Source organism: Arachis duranensis, chromosome 6 (assembly GCF_000817695.3).
Source record: "Arachis duranensis cultivar V14167 chromosome 6, aradu.V14167.gnm2.J7QH, whole genome shotgun sequence".
NCBI lineage: Eukaryota > Viridiplantae > Streptophyta > Magnoliopsida > Fabales > Fabaceae > Arachis > Arachis duranensis.
Genome location: NC_029777.3, coordinates 84,650,216 through 84,665,339, shown reverse-complemented (window position 1 = coordinate 84,665,339; position 15,124 = coordinate 84,650,216). Strand labels below are relative to the sequence as shown.

General features: G+C 36.1%; 1 protein-coding gene across 1 annotated transcript; it reads left to right on the top strand.

Moving 5' to 3' along the window:
• Nucleotides 1-342: 342 nt before the first annotated feature.
• Nucleotides 343-1,658, top strand: LOC107494324 (LOB domain-containing protein 20-like). The gene is made up of 2 exons (XM_016115383.3): nucleotides 343-711; nucleotides 1,251-1,658. The coding sequence occupies exons 1-2, from the start codon at nucleotides 343-345 to the stop codon at nucleotides 1,656-1,658; spliced, it is 777 nt and encodes a 258-aa protein (XP_015970869.1).
• The last annotated feature ends 13,466 nt before the right edge of the window (nucleotides 1,659-15,124 follow it).

Sequence of the window (15,124 nt, the reverse complement as noted above, 5' to 3'; positions counted from 1 at the left end):
GAACATAAATTGAATTTTTACGATTAATTAATACATAAAAACAATTACGGTGAACACTCTTTAAGCACATTCGCAAGCCACTACAAGATTTATGAATCTATACTCTAATGTCTAATAATAAAATAATGGATGACATCTAATTTGTCTAAACTTTTCAAAGGAAAAGAAAAGTATGGGTTAAAATCTTTTTAATAAAATAGAATAAAGAGCTTAACATATTCACCTTGCCAACCCATTCACGAGAATAACGTGCACTCCTCCAAGATACACTTCATATAAGCATAAGCACCATTTTTCTCTCATGTTTTATTGTTTTCATTCTCTCGCTCTCTCATTGTCAAGATGTCTGAGCGACAAGGTGTTGGTGATCATGGCACCAATTCAGGAACACGGCGAAAAGGTGCGGCCACAAAGCGTGCCATGGCAGTGGCAGCAGCAGCAACAGTGCCTCCATGTGGGGCATGCAAGTTCTTGAGGAGGAAGTGCATCAGCGGCTGCATCTTTGCGCCCCATTTTGGCTCCGACCAAGGCGCAGCTCGCTTCGCAGCCGTGCACAAGGTGTTTGGTGCAAGCAACGTGTCGAAACTGTTGTTGCATATTCCGGTGAACCGCCGCCATGAGGCGGTGGTTACCATATCCTATGAGGCACAGGCAAGGCTGTCTGATCCGGTGTATGGTTGTGTGTCGACCATTCTTGCTTTGCAACAACAGGTTTATTTACAGCAAAATATACATACAGTTTTTGTATAAATAAATTTCTGTGCCATATATATAGGTTTAGCTAATATGTGTCCAACACTATTATTAATAAAATATTTTAAATATTTTTATTTAATAATAAAAAATAAATATATTAAAAATTTAAATTTTTTGTATTCTTAATTTTTTTTGTGAGACTTAAATAAGCTAAATAAAGGAACTGCTTAAATAGAGGGACAATCACATTTAAGACTATTCTTAAATTCCTTCCAAGTAAGAGTGATATTATTTTTTTAAGTAATAATGGGATAAATTAAAATATTGGTCTGAAAATAATGAAACAAAATAACTTCAACGATGAATAAAATTAAAACTTTTAAAATTTTATTAGACCAAAATTAATAAAAAATTATAAAAATCAAAATCAGAAAATATAATTAATATTTTTTGAAAACCAGCAAAAATTATTTAAACCTCTTGTCTTTTTATTTTATTTTTATTGAATATTCTATAAATATGTAACAAACAAACGCCCTAAGACTCATTTTCAGGTGGCATCATTGCAAGGGGAGCTTTCTATGGTGCAAAATCAGCTGATAAATTCTAGGTTTGCATATGCAAATGTTCTTCATCAGTGCACACAACAGCATCATCATCATCATCATCATGATAATAATCAGCCAAACATGATCAATGTATCTTTATTACAACAACCAGCATACTCCAACAATAATTCATCTGCTTCAACCAATAATAACCTTGTGAACATGAACACCTTCAATAATAATAATAATAACCATTCAGGTTTCGAGCTTGCAATGGAGGCGGCACCATCATCACCACCACACAGCTTTGAGCCTCTTCGGTTGTCACAGGAAAATAATGACGAGGATGATGAGGAAGAGAGCATCATTATTCCACAACTATTCAACCATGAGATAGTGCTTCACCGTCAATGACTCTTACCATTTGTTTTTCTTTTCTTTTTCTCTAGTTTTCGGATCCATATATATTATAAGTAGGTGCTATCTATGATGGCAGTAAAGGTTGAATGGCTACAATGGCTAAGCCGGCTGAACCAACCAGTGCCTGACATCTGGAGAGTTTGGAGATTGTTTGATTTTCAGGTGCACTATATTAATGACGATAAAATTGTTAATGAAACACAATAAATATATGTTGCTGTGGTTAAAACTGAATTAACAAAAATTTCACAAAAAAAAATTTAAAAAATTAAAATTTTATTTGGTATTTGATTTGGGAAAAAATAAATTATGCTTCTGTTGTACTTTTCTTGAGTCTATCACCGCAGGGTCCTTTTTTGTGAACGACTTGGTGACCGTGTGGTGGAGAAGTTGTCGCTGATAGTGTAACGTCTCTAGTATTCGTGGAGAGTATCTTCGAAATCATGAGTGGAATGTTGTAGGTAGAACAAGTTGGTGTTCCTTTCATACATCACCGGGGAGGAGCGCCTCATCCAAGTTACTACCTTGTACTCCGGAGGCTGAAGCAAACCTAGTGACTATAATAAACTGGTCCTGTAACGAACGACATTATCAAACGTTATTGACACAAACATCAATGTCGCCTTAGTCTCGTCTTCAGTCTTCACCATTAAACACGCCAATAACTTCAAAATCAACGTTTCGCATTCTACCATGCCTCCGGCCAATAATAGATCCAACACCATCGATACAAAACTAATATTGCTTCATCAACTCTCGAGCTCATTTTCTGGAACGATGTCTGCCGCAACCTACCCTATTTCTTGAGGCTGCCGGCGACACCGTCTCTCGCCGATATCCATTGAACCCTTGACCTTCATACCCTTGCTAAAGGATAGCAATTTCTACTAATACCCTCGGTAAAAGAGACAAGAGTTACCGTAATTAATTTCTTAAATAAAGATTAACCTAACTAACTATGATGCCACTTGTCATCTTCTCATTGGATGGTCAATGAATAGCCACCACTAGTCACCAAAATTGTGGCCACTAGAGACGTGACCTTATAAGTAATATTATCGTTCACACTTTCATAAACGCAGTACAATGTCATGAGAACCAAAGAATCATCGATATATAAGAGGAATGCAAAATTATAAGATAAAAAAAATCTTCTAAGAATCAATGATCTTTTTAGACTGTTGGTTAGTGCTTGATATTCAAGAAATTAAAATGAAGCAGAGAATACGAGTTCCGAAAAAAAGTTACAAATAAGATAATGCAAAACAAGGGCAATGCTATGGTGATGATAGGGAAAAACATCATCACGCGAAGAGGTGACGTCCAATGGCATAGTTAGAGTTAGACAAGTGATTTTTGTTGGAACTCCATTAGGTGACCAATAGGGATTCAGTCAACTGGATCTCGAAATCTAAAAAAAAAAAAATTCTTTTTTTCCTTTCTGATCCTAATTTAAAATTTAGCTTTAACCTTTTTTACTTATCCCTTTTCACTACCACCCATGTTCTTCTTCTCACCTCCATCAACGGCACTAGTTTCACTGCTCAGCCTCTTTCACCCGCCGTCTCTGTCGCCGTTGACGGGTATCTTGGGCACCGCCTCCGCTTACCACCTGCGCAGCCCGAGTTGCTCCTCCACTCGTGAGGACGCCGTCGTCATCAACACCACAACACAACCCTGCCGCTGCTGCTTCTCACGAAGGTCGACGCCGCCGAAGCACCGCCAACGCTGGTTCTCATGGAGGTTGACATCGCCACGGGAGTCCTTCTCATCTGAAGGCATCAACGACGCATCACCTCCTCCAGGCGACAACAACAACCGCATGTCCGCCTCTATGTCCATGCCGCCCCGCCGCATCTCTCTCACCGCTGACCGTCACACGCGCCGCTCTATGCAATCATCCCGGTGTTCTCCAATTGGTTAGTATATTGTTAGGGTTTTAAGTAACAGTAGATGTTTCAACTTTGTTTCAGGGTTCAAATTCTTGGTATTCGTGGTTTTTCGTTGATTTTAATTGTTGGATGTTTCTTCTGAAGTAGTTTGATATAATTTTCTTGTAACTTTTTTCTAATTACAATTCATTGAGCTCCTTTAATTCATGTTTGTCTTAATGGAAATATAATGGTGTATATTGATTTTAAGGCCAAATTTTGATTTTGGACTTTCATGTCATGTAATTTTATTTAATTTTCATTTGACATTATGTATTTTTTACTTAGTTATATGTATGTTTGGTGTAACTTTGCTTTTTTTAGTTATATGCTATGATGAGTTTATTGGCTTTTTATTGGTTAAATGCTACAATAAAAATACTATAGAATTAAATTTACCAAAAATCCATCATTACTAAACACCAATTCACTGTAATGAGATGTTGAATTAGTCATGAGTGATTAGTATTTATTTATAATTATGGTAAATTTTTTCTGTTGTTGATCTAGGAGGAGCAAAAGAGAAACTTATAAATGGTTGATCACATTGTTTGACATAAATTCCTAAGTAGAGAAGGCTTGTTCTAATTTTTTAGGAGATACATAGATGGAGAAAAAATAAAAGATTATGTAGTATAGAGAAAGATTTGATAGGACCTTTGCCTCTCCTGATCTTTTAAATAATGAGATGCTCAAAAAACTTGTTGAAACCATCTTGTATGTTCTTCAGGACAAGAAGTAGAATGTCACAATATTCCTTTGTGTCCTTTGAATTCATTTAGAAATAGTACTAGCTTGGTGGAACCATTATTTTTAGTTAAATTATTCTTTTATAGGTTATTAAGATGCTTTGTTTGATTAATTAGCATACAAGGAGAAGTTGTTAGAAATGAAGACAACAGAAGTATTTAAATTTCTTGATATGTCAAGGAGTGTTTTTACAGATGATATTTTTTTATTTTTGTTAAATACTTGTTTTATTTTAACCGGTTAATACTTGGATGTGTCTTTAATAAATGTATCTTCTGTTAGATGTATCTTTTGTTTGAAACTTATTTGGATGTGTGGTACACGAAATCGTGATTCACACTTTTCACAACTCTATGCAACTGACCAGCAAGTGCACTGGGTCGTCCAAGTAATACCTTACGTGAGTAAGGGTCGATCCTACGGAGATTGTCGGCTTGAAGCAAGCTATGGTCATCTTGTAAATCTCAGTCAGGCGGATTCAAATGGTTATGAAGCTTTGATAATTAAAAGATAAATAGACATAAAATAAAGATAGAGATACTTATGTAATTCATTAGTGGGAATTTCAGATAAGCGTATGGAGATGCGTTATTCCTTCTGAATCTCTGCTTTCCTACTGTCTTCATTCAATCATTCATACTCTTTTTCATGGTAAGCTGTATGTAGGTAGATCACCGTCGTCAATGGCTACCATCCATCATCTCAGTGAAAAAGGTCCGGCTACGGGTTACGTAGGGCTAATCATCTGTCGGTTCTCGATCGTGTCGGAATAGGATCCAATTATCCTTTTGCGCACTGTCACTGCACCCAGCACTCGCGAGTTTGAAGCTCGTCACAATCATCCCATCCCAGATCCTACTCGGAATACCACAGACAAGGTTTAGACTTTTCGGATCTCAAGAATGCTGCCAATTGATTCTATCTTATACCACGAAGACTCTGATCTCACGGAATGGAAGGCTCTGTTATCAGGAGAGGCAACCATGCATCGTGGACCAGGAGGCCAAGAGATACACACTCAAGCTATTACAAATAGAACGGAAGTGGTTGTCAGGCACGCGTTCATAAGTAAGAATGATGATGAGTGTCACGGATCATCATATTCATCAGGTTGAAGTGCGAGTGAATATCTTAGAATAAGAATAAACTTGAATTGAATAGAAGAACAATAGTACTTTGCATTAATTAATGAGGAACAGCAAAGCCCCACACCTTAATCTATGGTGTGTAGAAACTCCACCGTTGAAAATATATAAGTGATGAAGGTCCAGGCATGGCCGAATGGCCAGCCCCCAAAACGTGATCAAGAGATCAAAAGATGATCAAAAGATAAAATTACAATATTTAAAGGTCCTATTTATAATGAACTAGTAGCCTAAGGTTTACAGAAATAAGTAAATGATGCAGAAATCCACTTTCGGGGCTCACTTGGTGTGTGCTTGGGGTGAGCATTAAAGCTTTTTCGTGCTTAGGCTATTTCTGGAGTTAAACGCCAGCTTTGGTGCCAGTTTGGGCGTTTAACTCCAATTCTGGTGCCAGTTTGGGCGTTTTACACCAGAATTTTTATGCTGACTTGGAACGCCAATTTGGGCCATCAAATATCGGGCAAAGTATGGACTATTATACATTGCTAGAAAGCCCAAGATGTCTACTTTCCAACGCAATTGAGAGCGTGCCAATTTGGCTTCTGTAGCTCCAGAAAATCTTCATCCAACAGCATCTGCAGTCCTTTTTCAGCTTCTGAATCAGATTTTTGCTCAAGTCCCTCAATTTCAGCCAGAAAATACCTAAAATCATAGAAAAACACACAAACTCATAGTAAAGTCTATAAATATGATTTTTTCATAAAAACTAATAATTATATACTAAAAATTAACTAAATCATACTAAAAACTACCTAAAAATAATGCCAAAAAGTGTATAAATTATCCGCTCATCAATGTGTCTTTAATGAATGTGTCTTCTGTTAGAAGTGTCTTTAATGGATGTATCTTCTGACTAAATGATTTTCGCAAATAGGGGTGTGCCTTTAATATGTGTTTTTAATAGATGTATCTGCTGTTAGATGTGTCTTTAATGAATGTGTCTTCTGTTTAAAAGTTGCTTAGATGTATCATTAATTTCATAACTACTTAAAATCAAGTAAGATTTAGATTTGCTTTGGCGCACCCTAATCTAAACTTTGAATACAAGCCCCTACCTTTAGTAAAGAAGACAAACTTTTAATCAAGATTACAAAAATAAAAATGAAATAAATAATTATTTGTCATATGATCTGAAGATAATTGACTACAACCCAAAGTTCACAATTCATAAAACTAAGCAATAAACTTGAAGGTTATAAATTTGAAGTGCCAGAGTAATCTGTCAATAAACTTGAAGGTTATATGATTCTGGCCGCCCATGCTATTTGATGACAGCAGAGTATTCTTCATATACATACCTGTAAATAATAAATGTTACTCAGTGCTAGAATGATAAAATCAAAATGTGAGTTAAAAGTGACTAACAGTTCTTAGATGCATCAAGAAAAGATTGTGCACCCTCATTGGGAGTAAATGCTTCTGCCAAATGCATTGGAAGTGCCGGAGTAATCTGTCTCTGATCTAGAGGTATCCGTAATCCTGCATGAATACTGTACTTTGTTAGAGTGTCAAAAATATTTTGATAGAAGTTACAATGAAGGTGCTGTAGTTAATGCAACAAGAGTCCCGTGCCTTAATAATATATTATTGCGGTGCAACAATTTATTCCCAGATTATCATGTTATACATCACCCCTGAAAGCTAAAGCATGTTTTTATTGTATAAAAATATCAAAACTAACAAATAAGCATAAGCAAACATCATAGAAATACAGTTTGGATAAAATCATCACCAGTATATGATCCACTAATACAGATAACAAAATTAAATTTGAAGGTTATAAACTTTTGTAGTCAAGCACCAACTATATTCTAGAGTTAAGAAACATAATCATCAACCTGAACCACTTATCTTCACCATCCATGCTCTTGACAATATGGATCTCTGTTTAATATGAACTCACAACTTTGATCTACAACCACAAGACAAATTCCACTATAAAAACAACATTTTTATTTTCTTTCATGACCAACACATTTGAAACAGGATCTTGAAAATGTAGAAAACCATTCTTGTGATTACATATCCTCAAAATCATTCTTGATTTTTAACTTTAAAAGCCTTGAGATCCTGAAAAAACACATGATGTTACAAGCATTATCACAGTAAATGTAGAAAAACACTAAATCAACAAAACAAGAATAATATTCATTAGCAATAACAGAACACAAATCCCCAAAATCAACAAACAGCGAAAATTCTACAAGGACCTAACAAAAAAATCATGAATTCCGATACAGATCCAACGTCTGCCACCCTTATCATCATAGTTTACAACAGAAACAACATAACACCAACAAAAATTTCAAAAACAGTGAATGACATACTTGCTCATCCAAAATTCAAATATCATACACAAGCACTTGAACAAATAAAAAATTTAGAGAGGGAGATTGAACCATTGAGTGACTGTACCTGATTCGGATTTGAAAACAATGCGCCGGTGTTGCTCTCTCGGGAGGCCTGCAGCAGCAACCAAAGAACGGGTTGGTGGCAGAAGGAGATCAACGTGGAAGGGTTGAGGGCACTGGCTCAGAAGACCTGCAACAGCAACCACTCATATGTGTGAAAGGGCTGCAGCGGTGGTGGCGACACCGTGAATCGTGACAAGAACGGCGATGCTGTGGTGGCGGGTGATGCGTGAGCATCTTTCCTATCTTTTCCTAGTGAATTTGCATTCAAATTTGTGAGTTTAATCAATATTTAAATACCTCTTAGCCACTATGAATGCTACTTTGAGTTGTGTGCAATTCTGTTTATTTCAGGTAGCATTTCGGATGAATTTGATGGAGTTTTTGTAGAAGAAGAGAAGAAAGTGAACTATGTTGTCAACCCTGACCTCCTTGCACTCCAATAAAAATAACTTGAGCTACAAATGTTCAATTGACATGGTTCTAGTGGCATTGGAAAGCTAACTTCCAGATATTTTCAACGATATATAATAGTATACACTTCTTCTCCAGAAATTTGGCCATACTAGCGCCTAACTTGGCTATTCCCAAGTGAGGCGCCAAAAGAAGGATTTACGTTGAGTTGCTTACTGCCAGGGTGGTGCCTAACTTCAGAATTCGAAAGTTAGGCGCCAAGACACAAGGGACTCCTCCTTATTTCACTGCCATAGTGGCACCTAACTTGAGATTTTCCAAGTTAGGCGCCAGCCTTGAAGAAACCAAGTGGTCCCAGCGCCAATTGAAGTAAGCAACGAGTGTTTTAATTAATTTTGATTAAAACTTTAATTTATTTACAAATAGGAAAAGATATTATTTAGTTTTAGAAAATATATTTTACATTAATCAGAATTAGATATAAAAGGGAAAAGAATCAGCCCTTCGAGCTCTTCTCTTCTCTCGAACCTCATTCTGCACTTTACAATTTTTAGAATCCTTGTTTTCTCTCTGAACCATGAGTAACTAAACCTCCAGTGTTAAGGTTAGGAGCTCTATTTGTTGTATGGATTAATACTATTATTCTTCTATTTTAATTTCTGTTTTGATTTCAATTTCAAGAATTTATTTTCGTTCTTCATCTTATGAATCTAGGTGGAAGGGAAGTATGACCCATATTCTATTTGAGTTCTTGTGAATCTCAGGAGAGTTATCTCTAGAGGATCGTCTTGCTTGAACAACAGGCTCGATTGTGGTCCTCTAGAGAGTCTCACTTGAACAACAGCTTGAAAATAATTTCTCCTAAATTTCTAATTATCTGGACTTAATGGGATACATGACATATAATCCTCTTATATTTGGATAATTAAGATTTCTGTGGCACATAAACTAGTTTCGAACTTAACCCTCTAATCGGAATCAAATGACTGAGGAATTGGCGGTTGATAAAGGTTAGAGAAGACTAAAAAGGTTTAAGAAATTAGGGTTTAGTCACATATAGTTTGCCATAAATTGAATCTTGCATGATTAAAATAGTTGGTAAGAAAAGTTAATCCGAAAAATAAACATCTCTGAAACCTTAACTGTTTTCTCATATATATTTCACAACCCGTTTACTACTTGCTTATTTAATTCTCTAAATTTACTGTTTAATGCAATTGGAACCCAATTACCATTTTCTACTTGTCTGACTATGTGAATCACTAAACTATTGTTGCTTGGTCCATCAATCCTCGTGGGATCGACCCTCACTCACCTGAGGTATTACTTGGAATGACCCGGTGCATTTGCCAGTTAGTTTGTGGGTTATAAATTTCGCACCAGCGGGCTACAAATCGCGATGAGGTACTCCAAATCACGATGAGAATGGCTTTGCGGTGGTCAGCGGCGCTGTGAATCGTGAGGGAGACACTGCAGTGGTAGTGGGCTACAAATTGTGACGACGAGGGCGCTGTGGTGGTCGGTGGCGCTATGAATCGCGAGGGAGGCACTTCAGTGGTTGGCAGCAATGCAAATTATGAGGGGTGACGACACTCTTGAGGGACGATGACGATGAGAGTAGTTCGAGTGGGGGTGAGGCGAGATCTATCGTAGAGCGTTATCCCCATGGGAAAGAGGAGAATACGAGATTAAGGGGTTGTTTTACTAATCCTTATAATTCAAAATGGTAATTAATGTTGATTATTTAGATTTAAAAAAATTTTAAATAAATAATTATTAATTATAGTTGTTAAAACTTGGCTGATTGTAGGTTGTCTCCCAATACTTATTGTTTTTGTTGAGTTTTATGCTGAAAGAGGATAATTGCATTGGGGTTAAATGTGACAGGCTTCTTTGCAATAATACAAAATGAAAGTTTTGAATCAACCAAGTCCTAAAGAGTGCTCGTGAGTGGTGAGAAGAAAAAGGAAGTTTAATAGTGGTAGGATGACTTAGCTTGTATAAATAAAGAACAACAAAATGTAAAAAAAAAAACAGAGTTAGATCAGATTATTATAAATTCTTTGGTACATGAATGAAATGGCCATTAGATGAAGTAATTTAGATTTCTTTTAATTTGAAAAAAAATCTCCCCTCGATCATGCGCACGCTTCTCTCCTTTCTCATAATCCTGAAACACCTATGTCAAAAAGTAAAAATTACCTCTTCTTCTATTCGCAGGTGCGACAACACCCATTACCATCTTCGTCTACAATACTTACTATCATCTTTGTTGCGATTCTCCAGACTCGCTATAATCAAACAAGGATTTGTCATTGGTGGAGAAACTTAATTCTGATCCTTCAAGGATGAGTCTTTTTTTAATAAATAAAAAAATCTTTTATTTACAAAAATATGTAATTTGTAACTTTTTATGAATTTTCACTCTATTACTTATCTCGTTTACACTGTAAACGAGATAAGACACGATATGTGAAACATGGCTATCTCATTTACATTGTGTAAACAAGATATACACAATGTTATTTTGTTTACACTGTAAATGAGATAAACGATAAGTTATGATGTTTACATTATAAACAAAATATGGTACGACAAATTTTCAGTAGCTATAAAAGGATCTGCAACCATTTTTATTCTCCACAAATATTTTACTTCTTCTTCTCTTCTATTTTTCTACCAAAAATTAAGCAAAAATGTCTAGTGGTAGTGGATATCTGGTTGTAAGTGTGTATCCCAATTGTCATATGAGAAATAGTGACATTGGGTGATATTTGAGTGTGATAATCTCATTCTATTGTGCACTCGGTGAGTTTTTTTTTTTTGAACTAAAGAGTCTGATATTGAAGAGCATTGGTACTAGCAAGAGAAAAGAGGTTGGAAAGGTTGGGTATCGGTTGCTAGCACCGATGAAAAATGGAGATTTTCGGTTTCGTCTGTTTTGTCTCCATGGCGACGAACATATGCATCTCATGTTTAACATCCATCGGAGCTTTCTACGGAATAAGTGATGGAGCTTTCTGTGGAACAAATGATGGGGCTTTCTGCGGAGGTTGGTGATGTTGGTGGCGGTGGATCTAGCCACTCAAATTTTGTGCAAGATGACCCACCACTTGCACCTCCACCGCTACACTATGCTAGTCCAATGAAAGACATGGACGTGGAGGGTGATGAGCTCGATGAGGAGTATGTTGCCGCTAGCATCGATAGTTATTCTTCTGAAAATGAGGAGGAGGAGCAGTTTGTACCAAAGACTCTGGTCGACGCATCAGTTTGGTATCTTCTGCATGTCCCGACTCGATTTCGGCCTTATCAGTTGTACCTAGTCACTATTATACATTGGATCTAGACGCGATACACGAGAAAACTCTATTTTTTAATATGGGTGGAGACGATTACAATATAGATGGTAGTGTGGAGTTTAGTATTGACCGTAAATTCAAAAATAGAGACACAGTAGTGCAAGGTGTAAAGAATTACAGCATTTACAGAAATGCTAATTATCGAGTTGTGGAGTCGGATCGATTAAAATACCGTGTGCATTGTCAACAATTTACAGTAGGATGTCCTTGTAGTCTCCGTATTGCTCTCCAACAGAGGAAATATATGGTATATCCAAGAGACTACAAGCAGAGTACATCCAACAATGTCTGTGGTATCTCAATGTGTTGTAAAACATAGGGAGTGGTACGTCCATACAAGCACAGTGGATCCCCAAGACAGACCGCGGCACCTCTAGAAGTCATCCAATAGTGGCAGCCACCGAAGACGGACCTGATTGTTTGACTTGTCGGTCATTAGGTAACCCCTGATCAGTAATAATATGGAACACCTCGTGTACTGTCGAACCCTTGGAGGGTGGCTGCCTGGCTGGATCAGTGGTATCGGGCTTATGTCAGACTTGGTCCCCAAGCTATAATTAGCTTGATAGAGAAAAACTCTTTTCTCTGTGCACCTTGCTGCTGAACATGAGGAGGCCTGGTACCAAGGAGCTCCTCTACCCACTCCCAGGTCGAGTGCCCATACCATGTCTGAAAATCATGGAAGCATCCACCCATTAGCTCTCCGTGCATGTGTAACCCGAGGTGGTACGCAACATCCTACAAGGTGATGGTGCACTCACACCATGGCAGGTGAAAAGTGTAGGTCTTCGAACACTAGCACTCCACGAATGCAATTATCAGGGAATTGTCAAACACAAAGTTCATGAGCTGCACCATGTTGCCAAACTCAGCCTCCCCCTCAAGTAAGGGACAATGATGTCCGATGGGGCAAGCGTGTAACTCAATTGCCTAGAGAGAAATAGGCAAGGCCTCTAATAAAAAAAAAAGTGGAATAAAAAATCCAATTCAAAAGTAATATTTAAATGTCGAAATAAAAAGATAAAAAATATACCAAATAAGTATTTCACATTTCATAACTTAGTTGGAAACAGAATAATTAATTTCTAAAAAACAAACATCGAAAAACATATCGAACAATTGTAAGTCTCATTAAAACATCGAATAACTTTTTTATCAAAATTAAAATTAAAAATATAGAAATCAAATTAAATAAATAACAAAATGCAATAAGCATTTACTTAATAAATTAATTTAACCATTAAGTTAAATCATACTTATCAATTAACACTTACTTACAATACATTCTACCACCAAACATATACTTCATCTATAAAAGTACTCTAACCATGACTATAACTATATGCTTATTTACCTTAAACGTGAAAATAACAATACTAACCTGAAAATCGATTGCGCCAACGATATGCCACGTCATGTTCAGGTGGTTGATGTCCTGATCCCGTGCATCTAAGCACGCTAAAATCTCTGAGTACCTCGATAATATGAATAGAAAAGACTAGAGGTACAAGAAAACTAGAAGAATGGTTCAAAAGTGACTTCAAAGGTCACGCTATAAACGAGTTCAATATATAGGCGCGGTTATTACTTATCTCGTTTATTGTAAACGAGACATATATAATGTTATTTCATTTACACTATAAATGAAATAAATAACATAATGTAAATCTGTAAAATTACTATAAATTATATATTTTTGTAAATAAAATATTTTTATTTATTAAAAATTAATCCTCAAAAGACTTGATAAAAACATTCTAAATGTGTAGCTTCAAATAGCCCCGTACAAAAGAAATTGATTTTTTCAATAATAAGTTCCATTGTTTTTTTAATTGCAAACTTATCCAATTTGATTATAGAGAATGGGATTGATTTGGAAACAAATTATGTTGGTCAATAGGTTGTTATGCCTTATTGGACTAATATGTAGTGGTTGGCTAACACACATTGTAGTGAATGGCAGCCCATTAGAAATCTGACATGTTGCAAGCAATTTAGGTTTTTGGACTAATAAATAGAACCGATTATATAAACAAAATAGTAGGTAACAATGATTTGGAATAAATTATGAAGCACAGATACTTTGTTGAGTTGTCGTGTTTGCGTGTTGGATATATTTCGGATACGACATTCACCGACACTCGTCCGATATGCGTGTTTGTTGTGTCCAAACCGTATCTCAATAAAAATAAAAAATTCTTCTCCGGACACACTTAAACACACATAAATACCATCATGTGTCAGTGTGTCCGGTCTTATTCTTAATATATATTTTTAAAATAAATTTAGATATAGTATACATTATTATTTATTAAAACAAAAAATATTTTAAATACTTAATATAATTAAAATAAGACATTAAAAATAATTTAAAAAATTAATTTATATTTTAATATCAATAAAATATTAAAATATCATTACGGTTTATCTAAAAAATACTTTATATTTTATATGTATACGTGTCCCCGTGTCATATAAGATTTTAAAATTTGCGTGTCGGCGTGTCTAGTGTCGTATCGTGTCCCGTGTTCGTGTCAGTATCCATATATCATAGGGAATAAACTACTAAAATGATACTCCAAACCTTATATAGCCTAGAAAGGCAGTAAGATAAGTAAAATGCCTAGAAAGGCAGCAAGATAATATTTTGACCAGTAAACTCATCACATTACCAGTCAGAGAAGGAATGAGAAAGCTTACAGAGTTACAGCAACAAAGAAATAGCTGCAGTAGGCCAGTAGCAGGGCACGTACAATAGCAACAGCAAGAACAAAGAGCAAAAATACATGAGCAACTGGAGATCCTATACGCAACTATAATAAAATACAAGACTTAAATCAAAGCTAAAATCCATGCTATAATCAAACTCTAAATTTATTACAGCAGTAGAAAAGTCAATAAATTATGTTCTTTTTGTCAAAAATTAATTTATTTATGGAAATTAAAAAGGTGATGTGTAACTATATTGTGTCATGGTGTGTAATCCAGAAATGTGAAACTGCTAAAGTCAGTAACTTACAAAACACAGGGTATGTTTTGACTATGCTGAAATTAAAAAAGCTGCATGCACTGCAAAATGCAGCTTGCGTTTGACATGGAAAGAGAATGAAGCTTCAAAACGTGTCCGTACCCCCTGCATGCCAACATGTCCTGCATGTTTGACCATCCCCTCGAAGCTCCAAAACGCAACATGCGTTTGGCAGGGTACACAGGCAAAACACAACCAGCGTTTGGCAGCCTCCCTACCTGCATGTGTGACACATGTAAAGGAGAGTGGTGGAGCCGGCCTTTAAAAGCAAAACGCAGGCCATGAGAGTTTTACTGTTTTCCTTTTATTTTACTTGCTGTGAATGAGAGTTTTGAGAGTAAAAAGGTTGGGGTTAAGGGTGAAAAGGAGTAAGTTTGTGAGGAGGAAGAATTAGTGAAGGTTTAAAAATTCATTTATTG